The sequence below is a fragment of the Ascaphus truei genome, chromosome 3 (assembly GCF_040206685.1).
Source record: "Ascaphus truei isolate aAscTru1 chromosome 3, aAscTru1.hap1, whole genome shotgun sequence".
Taxonomy (NCBI): domain Eukaryota; kingdom Metazoa; phylum Chordata; class Amphibia; order Anura; family Ascaphidae; genus Ascaphus; species Ascaphus truei.
The window spans coordinates 430,258,919-430,275,691 of record NC_134485.1 but is presented as its reverse complement, the minus strand read 5'-3'; the positions used below and the strand labels follow the sequence as shown (position 1 = coordinate 430,275,691).

At 53.2% G+C, this 16,773-nt stretch overlaps 1 protein-coding gene across 4 annotated transcripts in view; it reads left to right on the top strand.

Annotated features, from left to right (window-relative positions):
* Nucleotides 1–16,773, top strand: part of STXBP5L (syntaxin binding protein 5L) — a 575,500-nt gene that overhangs the window by 78,549 nt on the left and 480,178 nt on the right. For all 4 annotated transcript variants that reach the window (XM_075592898.1, XM_075592896.1, XM_075592897.1 and 1 more), the window contains exon 2: nt 6,835–6,932. In XM_075592898.1, the coding sequence (XP_075449013.1) occupies nt 6,835–6,932 (98 nt within the window). The remainder of the gene's footprint in view (nt 1–6,834; nt 6,933–16,773) is intronic.

The following is a 16,773-nucleotide window of genomic DNA, read 5'->3' as shown; positions in this document are numbered from 1 at the left end:
TCCTAGTTCTGTGATCCCCCGCCGCTCCTAGTTCTGTGACCCCCCGCCGCTCCTAGTTCTGTGATCCCCCGCCGCTCCTAGTTCTGTGACCCCCCCGCCGCTCCTAGTTCTGTGACCCCCCGCCGCTCCTAGTCCTGTGACCCCCCCGCCGCTCCTAGTTCTGTGACCCCCCGCCGCTCCTAGTTCTGTGACCCCCCCGGCGCTCCTAGTTCTGTGACCCCCCCGCCGCTCCTAGTCCTGTAACCTCCCGCCGCTCCTAGTTCTGTGACCTCCCGCCGCTCCTAGTTCTGTGACCCCCGCCGCTTCTAGTTCTGTGATCCCCCGCCGCTCCTAGTTCTGTGACCCCCCGCCGCTCCTAGTTCTGTGACCCCCCGCCGCTCCTAGTTCTGTGACCCCCCCGCCGCTCCTAGTCCTGTGACCCCCTGCCGCTCCTAGTTCTGTGACCCCCCCGCCGCTCCTAGTCCTGTAACCTCCCGCCGCTCCTAGTTCTGTAACCTCCCGCCGCTCCTAGTTCTGTGACCTCCTGCCGCTCCTAGTCCTGTAACCTCCCGCCGCTCCTAGTTCTGTGACCTCCCCCCCGCCGCTCCTAGTCCTGTAACCTCCCGCCGCTCCTAGTTCTGTGACCCCCCCGCCGCTCCTAGTTCTGTGACCCCCCCGCCGCTCCTAGTTCTGTGACCCCCCCGCCGCTCCTAGTCCTGTAACCTCCCGCCGCTCCTAGTTCTGTGACCCCCCCGCCGCTCCTAGTTCTGTGACCCCCCCGCCGCTCCTAGTTCTGTGACCCCCCCGCCGCTCCTAGTCCTGTAACCTCCCGCCGCTCCTAGTTCTGTGATCCCCCGCCGCTCCTAGTCCCGTGAGCGCCCGCCGCTCCTAGTCCCGTGAGCGCCCGCCACTCCTAATCCCGTGAGCGCCAGCCGCTCCTAGTCCCGTAAGCGCCCGCCGCTCCTAGTCCCGTGAGCGCCCGCCGCTCCTAATCCCGTGAGCGCCAGCCGCTCCTAGTCCCGTAAGCGCCCGCCGCTCCTAGTCCCGTGAGCGCCCATAGCTCCTAGTCCCGTGACCGCCCCGCCGCTCCTATTCCCGTGAGCGCCCGGCGCTCCTAGTCCCGTGAGCACCCGCCGCTCCTAGTCCCGTGAGCGCCCGCCGCTCCTAGTCCCGTGAGCGCCCACAGCTCCTATTCCCGTGAGCGCCCGGCGCTCCTAGTCCCGTGAGCGCCCGCCGCTCCTAGTCCGTAACTGCCCGCCGCTCCTAGTCCCGTGAGCGCACGCCGCTCCTTGTCCGTAACCGCCCGCCGCTCATAGTTCTGTGACCTCCTGCTGCTCATAGTTCTGTGACCCCCCCACCGCTCCTAGTTCTGTGACCCCCCGCCGCTCCTAGTCCTGTGACCCCCCGCCGCTCCTAGTTCTGTGACCCCCCCGCCGCTCCTAGTTCTGTGATTCCCCGCCGCTCCTAGTTCTGTGATCCCCCGCCGCCGCTCCTAGTCCTGTAACCTCCCACCGCTCCTAGTTCTGTGACCCCCCCGCCGCTCCTAGTTCTGTGACCCCCCCGCCGCTCCTAGTCCTGTAACCTCCCGCCGCTCCTAGTTCTGTGATCCCCCGCCGCTCCTAGTCCCGTGAGCGCCCGCCGCTCCTAGTCCCGTGAGCGCCCGCCACTCCTAATCCCGTGAGCGCCAGCCGCTCCTAGTCCCGTAAGCGCCCGCCGCTCCTAGTCCCGTGAGCGCCCGCCGCTCCTAATCCCGTGAGCGCCAGCCGCTCCTAGTCCCGTAAGCGCCCGCCGCTCCTAGTCCCGTGAGCGCCCATAGCTCCTAGTCCCGTGACCGCCCCGCCGCTCCTATTCCCGTGAGCGCCCGGCGCTCCTAGTCCCGTGAGCACCCGCCGCTCCTAGTCCCGTGAGCGCCCGCCGCTCCTAGTCCCGTGAGCGCCCACAGCTCCTATTCCCGTGAGCGCCCGGCGCTCCTAGTCCCGTGAGCGCCCGCCGCTCCTAGTCCGTAACTGCCCGCCGCTCCTAGTCCCGTGAGCGCACGCCGCTCCTTGTCCGTAACCGCCCGCTGCTCATAGTTCTGTGACCTCCTGCTGCTCATAGTTCTGTGACCCCCCCACCGCTCCTAGTTCTGTGACCCCCCGTCGCTCCTAGTCCTGTGACCCCCCGCCGCTCCTAGTTCTGTGACCCCCCCGCCGCTCCTAGTTCTGTGATTCCCCGCAGCTCCTAGTTCTGTGATCCCCCGCCGCCGCTCCTAGTCCTGTGATCCCCCGCCGCTCATAGTTCTGTGATCCCCCGCTGCTCCTAGTTCTGTGACCCCCCCGCCGCTCCTAGTTCTGTGACCTCCCCGCCGCTCCTAGTTCTGTGATCCCCCGCCGCTCCTAGTTCTGTGACCCCCCGCCGCTCCTAGTTCTGTGATCCCCCGCCGCTCCTAGTTCTGTGACCCCCCCGCCGCTCCTAGTTCTGTGACCCCCCCGCCGCTCCTAGTCCTGTGACCCCCCCGCTGCTCCTAGTTCTGTGACCCCCCCGCTGCTCCTAGTTCTGTGACCCCCCCGCCGCTCCTAGTCCTGTAACCTCCCGCCGCTCCTAGTTCTGTGACCCCCCGCCGTTCCTAGTTCTGTGATCCCCCGCCGCTCCTAGTTCTGTGACCCCCCGCCGCTCCTAGTTCTGTGACTCCCCGCCGCTCCTAGTTCTGTGACCCCCCCACCGCTCCTAGTCCTGTGACCCCCCGCCGCTCCTAGTTCTGTGAACCCCCGCCGCTCCTAGTCCTGTAACCTCCCGCCGCTCCTAGTTCTGTAACCTCCCGCCGCTCCTAGTTCTGTGACCCCCCCGCCGCTCCTAGTTCTGTGACCCCCCCGCCGCTCCTAGTTCTGTGACCCCCCCGCCGCTCCTAGTCCTGTAACCTCCCGCCGCTCCTAGTTCTGTGATCCCCCGCCGCTCCTAGTTCTGTGACCCCCCCGCCGCTCCTAGTTCTGTGATCCCCCGCCGCTCCTAGTTCTGTGACCCCCCGCCGCTCCTAGTTCTGTGACCCCCTGCCGCTCCTAGTTCTGTGATCCCCCGCCGCTCCTAGTTCTGTGACCCCCCCGCCGCTCCTAGTTCTGTGACCCCCCCGCTGCTCCTAGTCCTGTGACCCCCCCGCCGCTCCTAGTTCTGTGACCCCCCCGCCGCTCCTAGTTCTGTGACCCCCCCGCCGCTCCTAGTTCTGTGACCCCCCCGCCGCTCCTAGTTCTGTGACCCCCCGCCGCTCCTAGTTCTGTGACCCCCGCCGCTCCTAGTTCTGTGACCCCCCGCCGCTCCTAGTCCTGTAAACTCCCGCCGCTCCTAGTTCTGTGATCCCCCGCCGCTCCTAGTTCTGTGATCCCCCGCCGCTCCTAGTTCTGTGACCCCCCCGCCGCTCCTAGTTCTGTGACCACCCCGCCACTCCTAGTCCTGTGACCCCCCGCCGCTCCTAGTTCTGTGACCCCCCCGCCGCTCCTAGTTCTGTGACCCCCCCGCCGCTCCTAGTTCTGTGACCCCCCCGCCGCTCCTAGTTCTGTGACCCCCCCGCCGCTCCTAGTCCTGTAACCTCCCGCCGCTCCTAGTTCTGTGACCTCCCGCCGCTCCTAGTTCTGTGACCCCCCGCCGCTCCTAGTTCTGTGATCCCCCGCCGCTCCTAGTTCTGTGACCCCCCGCCGCTCCTAGTTCTGTGACCCCCCGCCGCTCCTAGTTCTGTGACCCCCCCGCCGCTCCTAGTCCTGTGACCCCCCGCAGCTCCTAGTTCTGTGACCCCCCCGCCGCTCCTAGTCCTGTAACCTCCCGCCGCTCCTAGTTCTGTAACCTCCCGCCGCTCCTAGTTCTGTGACCCCCCCGCCGCTCCTAGTTCTGTGACCCCCCGCCGCTCCTAGTTCTGTGACCCCCGCCGCTCCTAGTTCTGTGACCCCCCGCCGCTCCTAGTCCTGTAAACTCCCGCCGCTCCTAGTTCTGTGATCCCCCGCCGCTCCTAGTTCTGTGATCCCCCGCCGCTCCTAGTTCTGTGACCCCCCCGCCGCTCCTAGTTCTGTGACCCCCCCGCCACTCCTAGTCCTGTGACCCCCCGCCGCTCCTAGTTCTGTGACCCCCCCGCCGCTCCTAGTTCTGTGACCCCCCCGCCGCTCCTAGTTCTGTGACCCCCCCGCCGCTCCTAGTTCTGTGACCCCCCCGCCGCTCCTAGTCCTGTAACCTCCCGCCGCTCCTAGTTCTGTGACCTCCCGCCGCTCCTAGTTCTGTGACCCCCCGCCGCTCCTAGTTCTGTGATCCCCCGCCGCTCCTAGTTCTGTGACCCCCCGCCGCTCCTAGTTCTGTGACCCCCCGCCGCTCCTAGTTCTGTGACCCCCCCGCCGCTCCTAGTCCTGTGACCCCCCGCAGCTCCTAGTTCTGTGACCCCCCCGCCGCTCCTAGTCCTGTAACCTCCCGCCGCTCCTAGTTCTGTAACCTCCCGCCGCTCCTAGTTCTGTGACCCCCTGCCGCTCCTAGTTCTGTGACCTCCCCCCCGCCGCTCCTAGTTCTGTGACCTCCCCCCCGCCGCTCCTAGTTCTGTGACCCCCCGCCGCTCCTAGTTCTGTGACCCCCCCACCGCTCCTAGTTCTGTGACCCCCCGCCGCTCCTAGTTCTGTGACCCCCCTGCCGCTCCTAGTTCTGTAACCCCCCACCGCTCCTAGTCCTGTGACCCCCCGCCGCTCCTAGTTCTGTGACCCCCCCGCCGCTCCTAGTTCTGTGACCCCCCGCCGCTCCTAGTTCTGTGACCCCCCCGCCGCTCCTAGTCCTGTGACCCCCCGCCGCTCCTAGTTGTGTGAACCCCCGCCGCTCCTAGTTCTGTGACCCCCCGCCGCTCCTAGTTCTGTGACCCCCCGCCGCTCCTAGTTCTGTGACCCCCCGCCGCTCCTAGTTCTGTGACCCCCCGCCGCTCCTAGTTCTGTGACCCCCCCGCCGCTCCTAGTCCTGTGACCCCCCGCCGCTCCTAGTTCTGTGACCCCCCCGCCGCTCCTAGTCCTGTAACCTCCCGCCGCTCCTAGTTCTGTAACCTCCCGCCGCTCCTAGTTCTGTGACCCCCCGCCGCTCCTAGTTCTGTGACCTCCCCCCCGCCGCTCCTAGTTCTGTGACCTCCCCCCCACCGCTCCTAGTTCTGTGACCCCCCGCCGCTCCTAGTTCTGTGACCCCCCCGCCGCTCCTAGTTCTGTGACCCCCCGCCGCTCCTAGTTCTGTGACCCCCCTGCCGCTCCTAGTTCTGTAACCCCCCGCCGCTCCTAGTCCTGTGACCCCCCGCCGCTCCTAGTTCTGTGACCCCCCCGCCGCTCCTAGTTCTGTGACCCCCCGCCGCTCCTAGTTCTGTGACCCCCCCACCGCTCCTAGTTCTGTGACCCCCCCGCCGCTCCTAGTTCTGTGACCCCCCGCCGCTCCTAGTTCTGTGACCCCCCGCCGCTCCTAGTTCTGTGACCCCCTGCCGCTCCTAGTCCTGTAACCTCCCGCCGCTCCTAGTTCTATGATCCCCCGCCGCTCCTAGTTCTGTGATCCCCCGCCGCTCCTAGTTCTGTGACCCCCCCGCCGCTCCTAGTTCTGTGACCCCCCCGCCGCTCCTAGTCCTGTGACCCCCCCGCCGCTCCTAGTTCTGTGACCCCCCCGCCGCTCCTAGTTCTGTGACCCCCCCGACGCTCCTAGTTCTGTGACCCCCCCGCCGCTCCTAGTTCTGTGACCCCCCCGCCGCTCCTAGTCCTGTAACCTCCCGCCGCTCCTAGTTCTGTGACCTCCCGCCGCTCCTAGTTCTGTGACCCCCCGCCGCTCCTAGTTCTGTGATCCTCCGCCGCTCCTAGTTCTGTGACCCCCCGCCGCTCCTAGTCCTGTGACCCCCCGCCGCTCCTAGTTGTGTGAACCCCCGCCGCTCCTAGTTCTGTGACCCCCCGCCGCTCCTAGTTCTGTGACCCCCCGCCGCTCCTAGTTCTGTGACCCCCCGCCGCTCCTAGTTCTGTGACCCCCCACCGCTCCTAGTTCTGTGACCCCCCACCGCTCCTAGTTCTGTGACCCCCCGCCGCTCCTAGTTCTGTGACCCCCCGCCGCTCCTAGTTCTGTGACCCCCCGCCGCTCCTAGTTCTGTGACCCCCCGCCGCTCCTAGTTCTGAGATCCCCCGCCGCTCCTAGTTCTGTGATCCCCCGCCGCTCCTAGTTCTGTGACCCCCCGCCGCTCCTAGTTCTGTGACCCCCCGCCGCTCCTAGTTCTGTGACCCCCCCGCCGCTCCTAGTCCTGTGACCCCCCGCCGCTCCTAGTTCTGTGACCCCCCCGCCGCTCCTAGTTCGGTGACCCCCCGCCGCTCCTAGTTCTGTGACCCCCGCCGCTCATAGTTCTGTGACCCCCCGCCGCTCATAGTTCGGTGACCCCCCGCCGCTCCTAGTCCTGTAACCCCCCCGCCACTCCTAGTCCTGTAACCCCCCCGCCGCTCCTAGTCCTGTAACCCCCCCGCCGCTCCTAGTTTTGTGACCCCCCCCGCCGCTGCTAGTTTCGTGCACACAGTAACATGTGTCTGACGTGCTTCCACACGCTAGTCTCATGGTGAAGGTGGAACACTTTGTAACAAGCACCATAAAATGGTTTTGGTTTTTTTTAATCGAATTTCTATGCGAAATACAAAAAAAAGAAGAAGCTGTATTTGATTTTTCTTGATGTTTTTTGATATCGGAAGTGAAGACTAATGGAAAATTGTCATTTCAATAAAACAAAAAATGCAATTCAACTTGGAATTGATTGCAAGAGAAATGATGTGTGTAATATTCCAAACGTTGTGAAGAGTTAACCTGTTTTGTACTTGATGGAAATAATGATCCATTGTTCCTATTTGTGTCTGTGTCTTTCAGACGGTCCGCCACGGCTTTCCATATCAACCCACTGCTTTCGCTTTTGACCCAGTTCAGAAAGTACTGGCCATCGGGACACGGACTGGAGCTATACGAATGTATCCTTTTTATATCGTTGCAAGTATCAACACGCCTTTTCAGATCTCCGGATGGAGCTTCATCAACGCACGAGGTTTATCTGGTAAGAGATTTCCCGGTTCGGCAATATTTATCTGGTAAATGTGTAAATATACGACAATACGAGCCAGAATATGGAAATATTTGTGTTGGGCAGCGCACAGGCAATTTAGGATGTAAATGATGATTGCATTGATAATAGGTACGTGTATGTGTTTGTATATATATATATGCAAATACAACTGTTTGCTCATCTGCATGTCTTAGGCAGGTCTGCAACCCCGCCTTTCACCATTATCACCCAGCATACAGCACTTCCACTGCAGCAAGGGATTCTGGGAAATGACATGCGCAAGCTTAAGCCTATAGGGAACCATGTTAAAAATGGTTTTTGAGGCAAAATGTGGCACTGTGTGCTCATTTCTGCATGGTCACAGCTTTGAGCACAGCCAGGGTTAAGGTGCATACCCAGAAAACCACCCACAGACAGCTGTTTCGACCTTAATGGATCTCATCAGTGTGGGGTTGATTGACTGGGTATGCAAAAGAGGCTATGGGATAGGCTATACCAGCGGTGCGCAAACTGTGGGGCGCGACCCCCAGGGGGGGCGCGACACTGCCGACGGGGGGCGCGGGGTTTACAGAGGCCCCGCGCGCTTCCCGAAGGCACTTAAATTAAGTGCCGGGGGAGCTGCAGGGCCTCTGTAAACTTAACTTACCGTGGCTCCGGCTGCTTCCTCCCTGCGGCGCCATGGCAACGCGGCGTCAAAATGACGCAGCGAGGTCATGTGACGTCACGTTGCTATGGCAACGTGACGTCATTACGCCGGAGCGCGGGTAAATTGGGGTTGGGGGGGGGGCGCGGGAGTGAGGGGACAGCCGTCAGGGGGGCGCAGGGAAAAAAGTTTGCGCCCCCCTGGGCTATACCATAATACTGAGTTAAGTTATGGTGAGTAAAAAAAGAGACAAAAACCCTCCACAGGAAAGCAAATATGCAAATACAACTGTATGCTCATCTGCATATATATATTATCTTCCCCCAGAGGGCAGAAGAGACGCCTATCCATTAAACCCTGATATTGCCAATGCAAAAGTGATCAAAAAGGGGCATGCGATTTGACGTGATAAAAATCTGGTGTTTTCGCCGTATTCATTAAGAATTATCGTTGCATAGAGAGGGAGGTTGGGAGTGAGAGTAAATGACTGTGGGAGAGAGAGCCCACACAGCTGAGATACCCGAGAAATCTGCCAATGGAAGTATGCCACATATATGGACAGGTTATGACTTGGCATACAGTGTACAGTGTATTTTGGGGATATCAGGTGTGATCATAGGTTTCTCCGCAGCCACTCTGCCACAGGGCGCTCAGCCGCCGACCGTTTCGTCAATAGGTTAAGTTTACTTAAGGGGTTTTAGTGGTTAGGGTAGGGGTTTTGGGTAAGGGGTTAGGTTTTGAGGGTAGGGAATTAGGGTAAGGGGTTTTGGTTTGGGGCTTTTAGGGTAAGTGTTTAGGGTAAGGAGGGTCGGGGGTTTTGAGGTAAGGGATTTTGGGGTAAGGAGTTTTAGGGTAAGTGTTTAGGGTAAGGAGGGTCGGGGGTTTTGAGGTAAGGGATTTTGGGGTAAGGAGTTTTAGGGTAAGTGTTTAGGGTAAGGGGTTTTAGGGTAAGGAGGGTCGGGGGTTTTGGGGTGAGGGGTTCTGGGTAAGGGGTTTTGGGTCTGGGTTTTGGGTCGGGGGTTTTAGGGTAAGGGGTTTTAGGGTAAGTTTTCAGGGTAAGGGGTTTTAGGGTAAGTGTTTAGGGTAAGGAGGGTAAGGCGTTTTAGGGTAAGGGGTTCTGGGTCGGGGGTTTTAGGGTAAGGGTTTTAGGGTAAGGGGTTCTGGGTCGGGGGTTTTTGGGTAAGGGGTTTTGGGGTAAGGGGTTTTGGGGTAAGTGTTTAGGGTAAGGGGTTTTGGGTCGGTGGTTTTAGGGTACGGGGTTAAGGTTTTTAGGGTAGGGAGAAGTGTTAGTATTAGGGATATTTAGGGTAAGGTTAGGGGTTTATCTTGGTGGTGAGATGTCCCTGCGGCGATGTGAGTGGCGGCTAAATGCCAGCGGCAATTTGGTTGTGGCACACCGGCCACGACAAAACATCCTAGACCGTCTCTCTATGGGGAGTATAGGTTTATCCATTGGAAGGTATATAAATCAATACGCAGTATCCTACATTTCTCCCTCTCCTCTTCCCTGTCTCCCTCTCCTGCTAAAGCCCTATTGTGCCAGGCTGCAGGGGGCGAGATTTCTGGCCATTACTTGCCTGTGCATGTGTCAGTGTGCGAGTGTGTCAGCGTGCGAGTGTGCCAGAGTGTGAGTGTGTCAGTGTGTGCCAGCGTGCGAGTGTGCCACCGTGCCAATGTGCAAGTGTGCAGCATGCCAGTGTGCCAGTGTGTGTGTGTGTGCCAGTGTGCAATTATGTGCCAGTGTGCCAGCGTGCAAGTGTGCCAGTGTGTGAGTGTGTCAGTGTGTGTGTGCCAGCATGCGAGTTTGCCAGCATGCGAGTGTGCCACCGTGCGAGTGTGCAGCGTGCCAGTGTGCGAGTGTGCAGCGTGCAGCATGTCAGCGTGCAAGTGTGTCTGTGTGCAAGTGAGCCAGTGTGCGACCCCCTACTTCCCACCCAAGCTTTAAAAAAAATCCTGAGGTGGTTAAAAATAAACCAGCAGGGGGTGGGAACTGCCCCTTTAATGTCTTGCTGCAGGACTTCAAAAATAGTCGCATCTCCCGATGTGTGAATATCACAGGACTGAAATATAACGTTTGTGCGTTTCCTGCCCGTGTTGCCAGATATATGGCTAAATCAGAAGTCAACCGCTTCTTTCGTTTTTAAAGTGACCTCCTGACTTTTCGGGTTGATGCTGGGATTTAATTAGAGGCGCATGGTGCAGTGCTCAGGAGTGTCGCAGCTTGCCCCCCCCCCCCCCCCCCCTTCCCTTCTTCTTCACTGGTGTCTCTGGCTATTAGTAACCGTATCACGCGCTGGGTAGCAGAGCAGAATCAGCTTCCCCCTCCTACCTAATCCGGCAATAAGAATTTTGATTCTGCTCTCCACCTTGCAGCCGGCACCTCGACCCGCTGCACCAGCGTAACGGAGCTGGGTTCCTGGTCCATATGACGTTTACATTCGTTTCATTTTGCTTTGGCTGCCGAATACAGTAACTGCAACTTGTGGAAAAGACCAGTCCTGTAGGAATATAATTTAAAGCGACTAAGCCGTTAAGAAAGAACCGGCCAATGTTTTGGTGCAGTCAAAAAAAGGAGAAAAGATACTATTCACTGAGTAACCCTTTAAATCAGGGGTGCTCAACTCCAGTTCCTCAACCCCCTCTCCCCCCACTCCCCCCCAACAGGTCAGGTTTTAAGGCTATGCTAGCTTCAGCGCAGGAGGCTCAATCAGAGGCTCAGTCAAAAACTGAGCCTCTGATCGAGCCACCTGTGCTGAAGCAGGGACTGATTGAGCCACCTGTGCTGAAGCAGGGACAGATTGAGCCACCTGTGCTGAAGCAGGGATATCCTGAAAATCTTACCTGTTTGGGGGTGGGGGAGAGGGGGGCTTGAGGACTGGAGTCCAGAACCCCTGGGGGTAAATGATTTTGTTATTAGAGATGATTTTGCGAGCGACCCGTCAATCTCGATCGTGAATTATTTGCGTTGTACTGTTTCACAAGCAGCAAAGACTTAAAATAAAAAGTATGTACACTTGTTTATCTGTGCATCTCATTATAGTACACAACCTGATTTCAAGTGCAAAGCCATATATATATATAACAGCGGTGCATTATTCGGAAAACTACTGAGCAGTTTTAGGCCAGACTGAAACCGAAATCAAAGAGTTTGAAATGAAAGGGATTTGTAAAACTCTCCCAGATTGAATGCAGTTATCGTATGAAAACAAACCGCCTCCTTGGTACAGCCATTAACATGGCACTTATGTTTAATTTCCAAAGGCATGTTGCCTGCATTTTGGAGTAATTTGGTGGTATATTAGAACCCTGCAAAGTTAGCTGATTCTGGTAATTTCCATTGGTTTAAATATCGGTGGTGTTGGTGCAATAAAGATTTTCGAGCAAAGATTTCGTTCTCCGTTTTGTGGTGGATTACGGTAAAACAAACACCATTTTTTTTTTCTGAATAATTGTTAACTTTTAGTTGTTCTTGGTTTTTATGTGTATATTTAGCCATGTGACTTCAAGAATCCCATGACCAGTATGTAATATGAGCAGAGCCCGTGCCTGTAGGCTGTCCTATTGTGGTAGGGGGCATAGATGGGTTATTACTGTCATGAAATCCGGTAACCAGATGGACTGCATGTAGGAGATGTGTGCAGAGGTACACTAATGGAGACCAATTTGGGTGAAATTAACACATGGCTTTATTGAGCCTGTCCCTTTAAACACTGTACAGCATACAAAAACAAAATAAACAAACACCTACTCCACTTTGGAGACTAAATAGACAGTACATGCCCTAACTATCTGTGACTGGCTGGATAGGCCAGTTCCCAGTCCAAAACCATATAACATATTTATCAGGGAGTAATATACTGTATAAGAAAGTCTTATCTGACTGTGTTGGTCCGGCATCTCCAGATGCAGGCGTTTCAGTCCTGCTGCTCCCAGGAAGTCTCCTGTCAGCACACAGCTTTTGTATGTGCTTCAAGACTCTCTTCTCTGTCTTTGCTCTCCTTTGTCAGCACAGTTGTGTGCTAAGGAGTCTTTGTGCAGGCTTCTCTGCTCTCCTGTGTCAGCACCCTTGTGTGCTAAGGCGTGTCAGCACCCTTGTGTGCTAAGGCGTGTCAGCATCCTTTTGTGCTAAGGCGTGTCAGCACCCTTGTGTGCTAAGGTGTGTCTCTGTCCTGTGTCCGCACAGTTGTGTTCTAAGGAATCTTCTAGCCGTTTCCCACAGGAGGCTTTTCTAGAGCTCTGATTAGACAGGTGAAGCCTGGTTAATTGACTGGCTGCAATTAACCAGCTCCCTGCTGGATTCCTCAGAGCATTTATAGGCAGTTTTACTTAAACAGGGATATGTCTTTGTTACACTGCACTTCTAAAAATGGCAACTATTCATGACCTTGAGGAAATTATTTCCCTTGACTTTGTGTAATAGCATTTAATTTCATTATGATTCTTGTAATGAACACACAGATACCCAACAAGCTCTCATTTTTTTTATACCCCCCATAATTACCACAATATATATATATATATATATATATATATATATATATATATATATATATATTATATATATATATATATATATATATATATATTATATATATATATATGCGTATAAGTGTCAAAGGAGTACTACTTGGCGTGGCTAATTGTATAAAACAAGAGACAAAGAAGTCCAGAGCAACATCCAATGTGACAAAAATACACAGTGAAATAACTATATATCTCTTGAAAAAAGGGTAATTTGGCCAAAGCGTGTAATGCGTAAAGCGTATGACCATAATATCGCAGGTCCTAACACTAACTGATTAAATCCTTATTTACCTCTATAATTAGAGGAAGGATGGTCCTGGCATAGAACCTGTCGCAACCAGCTGCATGCAAAGAAAACCTGCTTACCTGGACAGTGGGGAGGGGCAAGCTTTAACCCCTGGGTGGGAGGAGCCACTACCCTCCAAAACAGCTGAGACCAGCCGGGCAAAGTTAACAAACACACAGGTACCCAGCAAGCTCTCTGTGAGCACCGGCAGCTGATTATGTCTGTACAAGTAAAAAAGTGTGCCAGATATACCTCTACCTACCTGCTGTAACACCTCACACCCTATTTGATCCTTGACTTTCTTTCGTATTTTGGATAGTCTTATGTCTATCCCGAGCATGTTTCAATTCCTTCAGTGTTTTGGCCCAGGGGAGCTCAGCTCCAGTCCTCAAGCCCCCCAACAGGTCAGGATATCCCAGCTTCAGCACAGGTGGCTCAATCAGAGGCCCAGTCTTCGATTGAGCCACCTGTGCTGAAGCTGGGATATCCTGAAAACCTGACCTGTGGGTGGGGCTTGAGGACTGGAGTTGAGTACTCCTGTATTGGCCCCTACCACCTCTGTTGGGTGTCTATTCCACAGGTCCACCTCCCTTTCACTTCCTCACATTTCCCCTTATCTGCCACCCTTCAGCGCCAGAAAACGACCTCCTAGCACTGATCATTCTTTGAAATAAGCTTCCATCCTGTACTTTGCTGAAACCCTATATGTACGGTATATACAAGGTGCCATCACATCTCCCCTCTCGCTTCTATCCTCTGAAGTGTCCATATTAAGGTCCTTGACTCTTTCTGATACGTCTTATGCTGTAGATCATGCACTATTTTAGTAGACCTTCTTTGCACGATCTCCAGTGTATGTCCTTTCTGGAGATATGGTCTCCACAACTGAACACAGGATTCCAGGGGAGGTCTCACCAATTATCTATAAAGTGGAATCACCGCCACTCTGCTGCTCACACCGCCCCCTATACACCCCAACATCCTGCTGGCTTTCTGCATAGCTTTGTTACATAGTTAGTATATTTTACGTCTTCTGAAATAATCACTCACAGGTTCCTTTGCTCTATAGTAGTTGGGATTTTTGTGACCCAAGTGCATTATTCTGCACGCTTTGGCGTTATATTGTAGTTGCCACACTTGTGACTGGTCCTCCAACCTACCAAAATCATTAGTTTATTTTGTTCACCCCTTTCCTGGAGGGTCAACCCTGTCAGAGATTTTTGTATCATCTGCATAAAGGTAATATTTCCCCTCCAGACCATTTGCAATGTTACTAATAAAGATATTAAAGAGCACAGGTCCCAGTACAGATCCACGAGGTTCCCCACTGTTCCCCTGCCCTGAACGTGTTCCATTCACCACACCTCTCCATCACCTATCCTATCCTTCTAATCAGATCCACACAGTTTGTTCAGTCCTGCAACGTCGTTCCAATGAGAGACCACGCAGCTTATTACAGGAAGTCAATTACCGTCACTAGGGCAGAAAATTAAAAAAAAACATAACTTGCGTGACTGAAAAAGTCTACTTGTGGTTTATAACCGTAGAAATATTAAACCATCACTGTTGACAGGAAATCCACAAATATTTCAGATCAAATTTGGGTGCCAAATGGGAACTATGAACCTATGGAATCCACATTTAACAAGGGTGGCAAGGACAGGATTGAAGCGTATTATGTAGTCTTTGGCGTTACGGTTTGTTCCAAGGTTTACCTTTTCATCTTGTAATACGGGGTTTTCTGTCTTTGTTCCTATTCTCCGGAGTGTACATTTTAGTTTTTATCTCGCCATTATCTTCCACATTAGCCAGCGTACCATGTTGCTCTTTGAAGCTTTTCTTTTTTCTTACCTTTGTCAGGGTTTTCACTTTCAACGGTCTCTGATTTACTCATTTTTGTTTGTTAACGATGTATTTTAATGTTGCGACTACAGTATATCATTTAGCATGTCACATTGAGTCCAGTAGTTGTACTGATTTTACACATTCCTTGGAGTCGTCACACACAGTGCCGTCTTAATGCATGGGCACGCTGGGCAGTTGTCCGGGGGGCCCACGAGCATAGGGGCCCCCCGCTAATCTATGCACAGACCAGAATTTAACACTAATTTTCCGATCACCCGCCTCAACATTCAAATCTCCCGCTAACTCGGTAGAAGGAGAAAAATTACGACTTGTAGCGGAGAGTTGGCAGGGCCCAGTGCACTGCTTTGCCCGGGGGCCTATAATGCTGTTAAGACAGCCATGGTCACACAAGGTCCCATTTTAACAGAGACTTCTAAATATTACAAGTTTATACAGTAGTAAGCCCTTACTGACTCTTAAAGCTGCAGTTCAAGCTCCCGTTTTTTTTTTTTTACTTCAATAGTTTCATGTGGGCAATCTCTAATTACCTAAAGAACTGCATAGCTGCCGGTCAATTCGTTCTCCGTCTAGTGATCGGCGAAGTTTGGCGACATCTTTAAAAATGGGGAACGTAAATGTTTGCTACAGCAACAAGGATGCTTGTTCAAATAGAATACAAGAAAATTGGTCTTTCAAAGTTGTTTTTTTAAAAACAGAAAATGCTAAAAGTATTTTTTCTTACTACAGAACTGATTTATTAAAAAAACACACATGTAGGATATTGCTTGAACTGCAGCTTTAAACCATTCTTAGCATTATAGTATTTGGCTTGTTAATGAAATGATTGCGTTTAAGGAAATGATTGAGTAAGAAAATTGCTTTTCAAGTAAAGTGACCCCGAACATTTGTCCGCTTTGGGTCAAATGTGAGTTTTAGGAAATTGCTATTTTCATTCTCTTGGGCCGGCAGAAAGACAATGAAATTGCTTAGACAACTTAATTGGCGATGAGAATTATTCATCACCACCTTTTGGACCTCAGAATAAATGGCAAGAGAACATTTGTCCCCTCACTTTCTTAAACTAGCCAGTTTCTGCCTTTTACAGTTAACAATTCTTCACAGACTTTATAAAGAGGTTCACGAAATGGCTACAATTTGGGTAAAAAACAATCAAACACTGTCAGTGTAGTGATGAAAAATATGCTTATTTTTCCCTCTAAATGTCCAATATTTTTAGAGGCTAATTCTATGCAAAAAAAGCCTTTGTGATCAGAAGTACTGACAACTTCTTGCACGACAACACTGAAGAAGCTTGGTAAATGTAAATACGACCTTTGTAGAATATAGCTACTTCAAAGAAATTACTTAAAATGCTTTTTTTAATTTAATTTTTTTTAAACAATAATTTGACATCGCAACAGAGTATTGCTAATATATCTTGTGACAATGGCTGTGCCAGAATCCATTCTGTATCATTCAAGGACACAGCTGTAAGCAGAATTCCTGCCATTATTCATGTAGGAGAGGGATAATAAAACATACAAATAAGTACTCTTTTATCTGACCAACAATGGTTTATAGTGTATGAGATTTCAAATCTCACGTTTTCTCCGCGACAGGGGAGGGCAACTCCCGTCCTGAAGGGCCCCCAACAGGTCAGGTTTTCAGGATATCCCGGCTTCAGGACAGGTGGCTCAATCAGTGGCTGAGTCTACAACTGCACCAACTGTGCTGAAGCGGGGATATCCTTAAAGAGGCAATCCAAGCCGTTTCGGCCCCTCCCCCCATTTTTTATTACAGGATTGAAGCAGGGGGTCTCCGGATGTGCAAAATATAGTGTGACGCGTTACCATTAATGTGGGGGCAAAACAGGTGCAAACAGGGGTCTCGATACAGTGCAAGCTAATATAACCAGAACAATGACAATCGGTGCATACAATGTAAAGTGCAATTAGTTTAAGAGTGCCTGCCGGGTATAGTTCTCTGATTGACCCAGATAAAGTGCTGTAGAGAAATAGGATTCATCCGGAGCTACTACAGGTATGTGCAAAAAAAGTCCACGAACCACTCAAAGATAGAGATAATATATCCAATAATTAGGGCAATTAAACCAATATGGTGTCGGAGATCCTTTCGATGAATGACCTTGGCTCCGGTAACTCGGAGTATGATGAAGACAGATGTGCATCAGGGTATGGGAAAAAAAGTGAAACATACATACTGCCAGACTAATACATTGTGAACTACAAGGGGAAATCCTGACACAAAAGAATGGGGGGGGGGGGGAGGGAAGAGAGATAGAGGTGGACGTGAAAGATCTGCTATTTAATTGCAGACAGGTAGATGAAAAGGTATCAAATTTATTATAAACAATTAAAAAATATTCAAGTCGAGGTCTTGGTGATCCGGAGGGAGAAATTGAAATCCTACTCACAAGTAGGCATACAACAG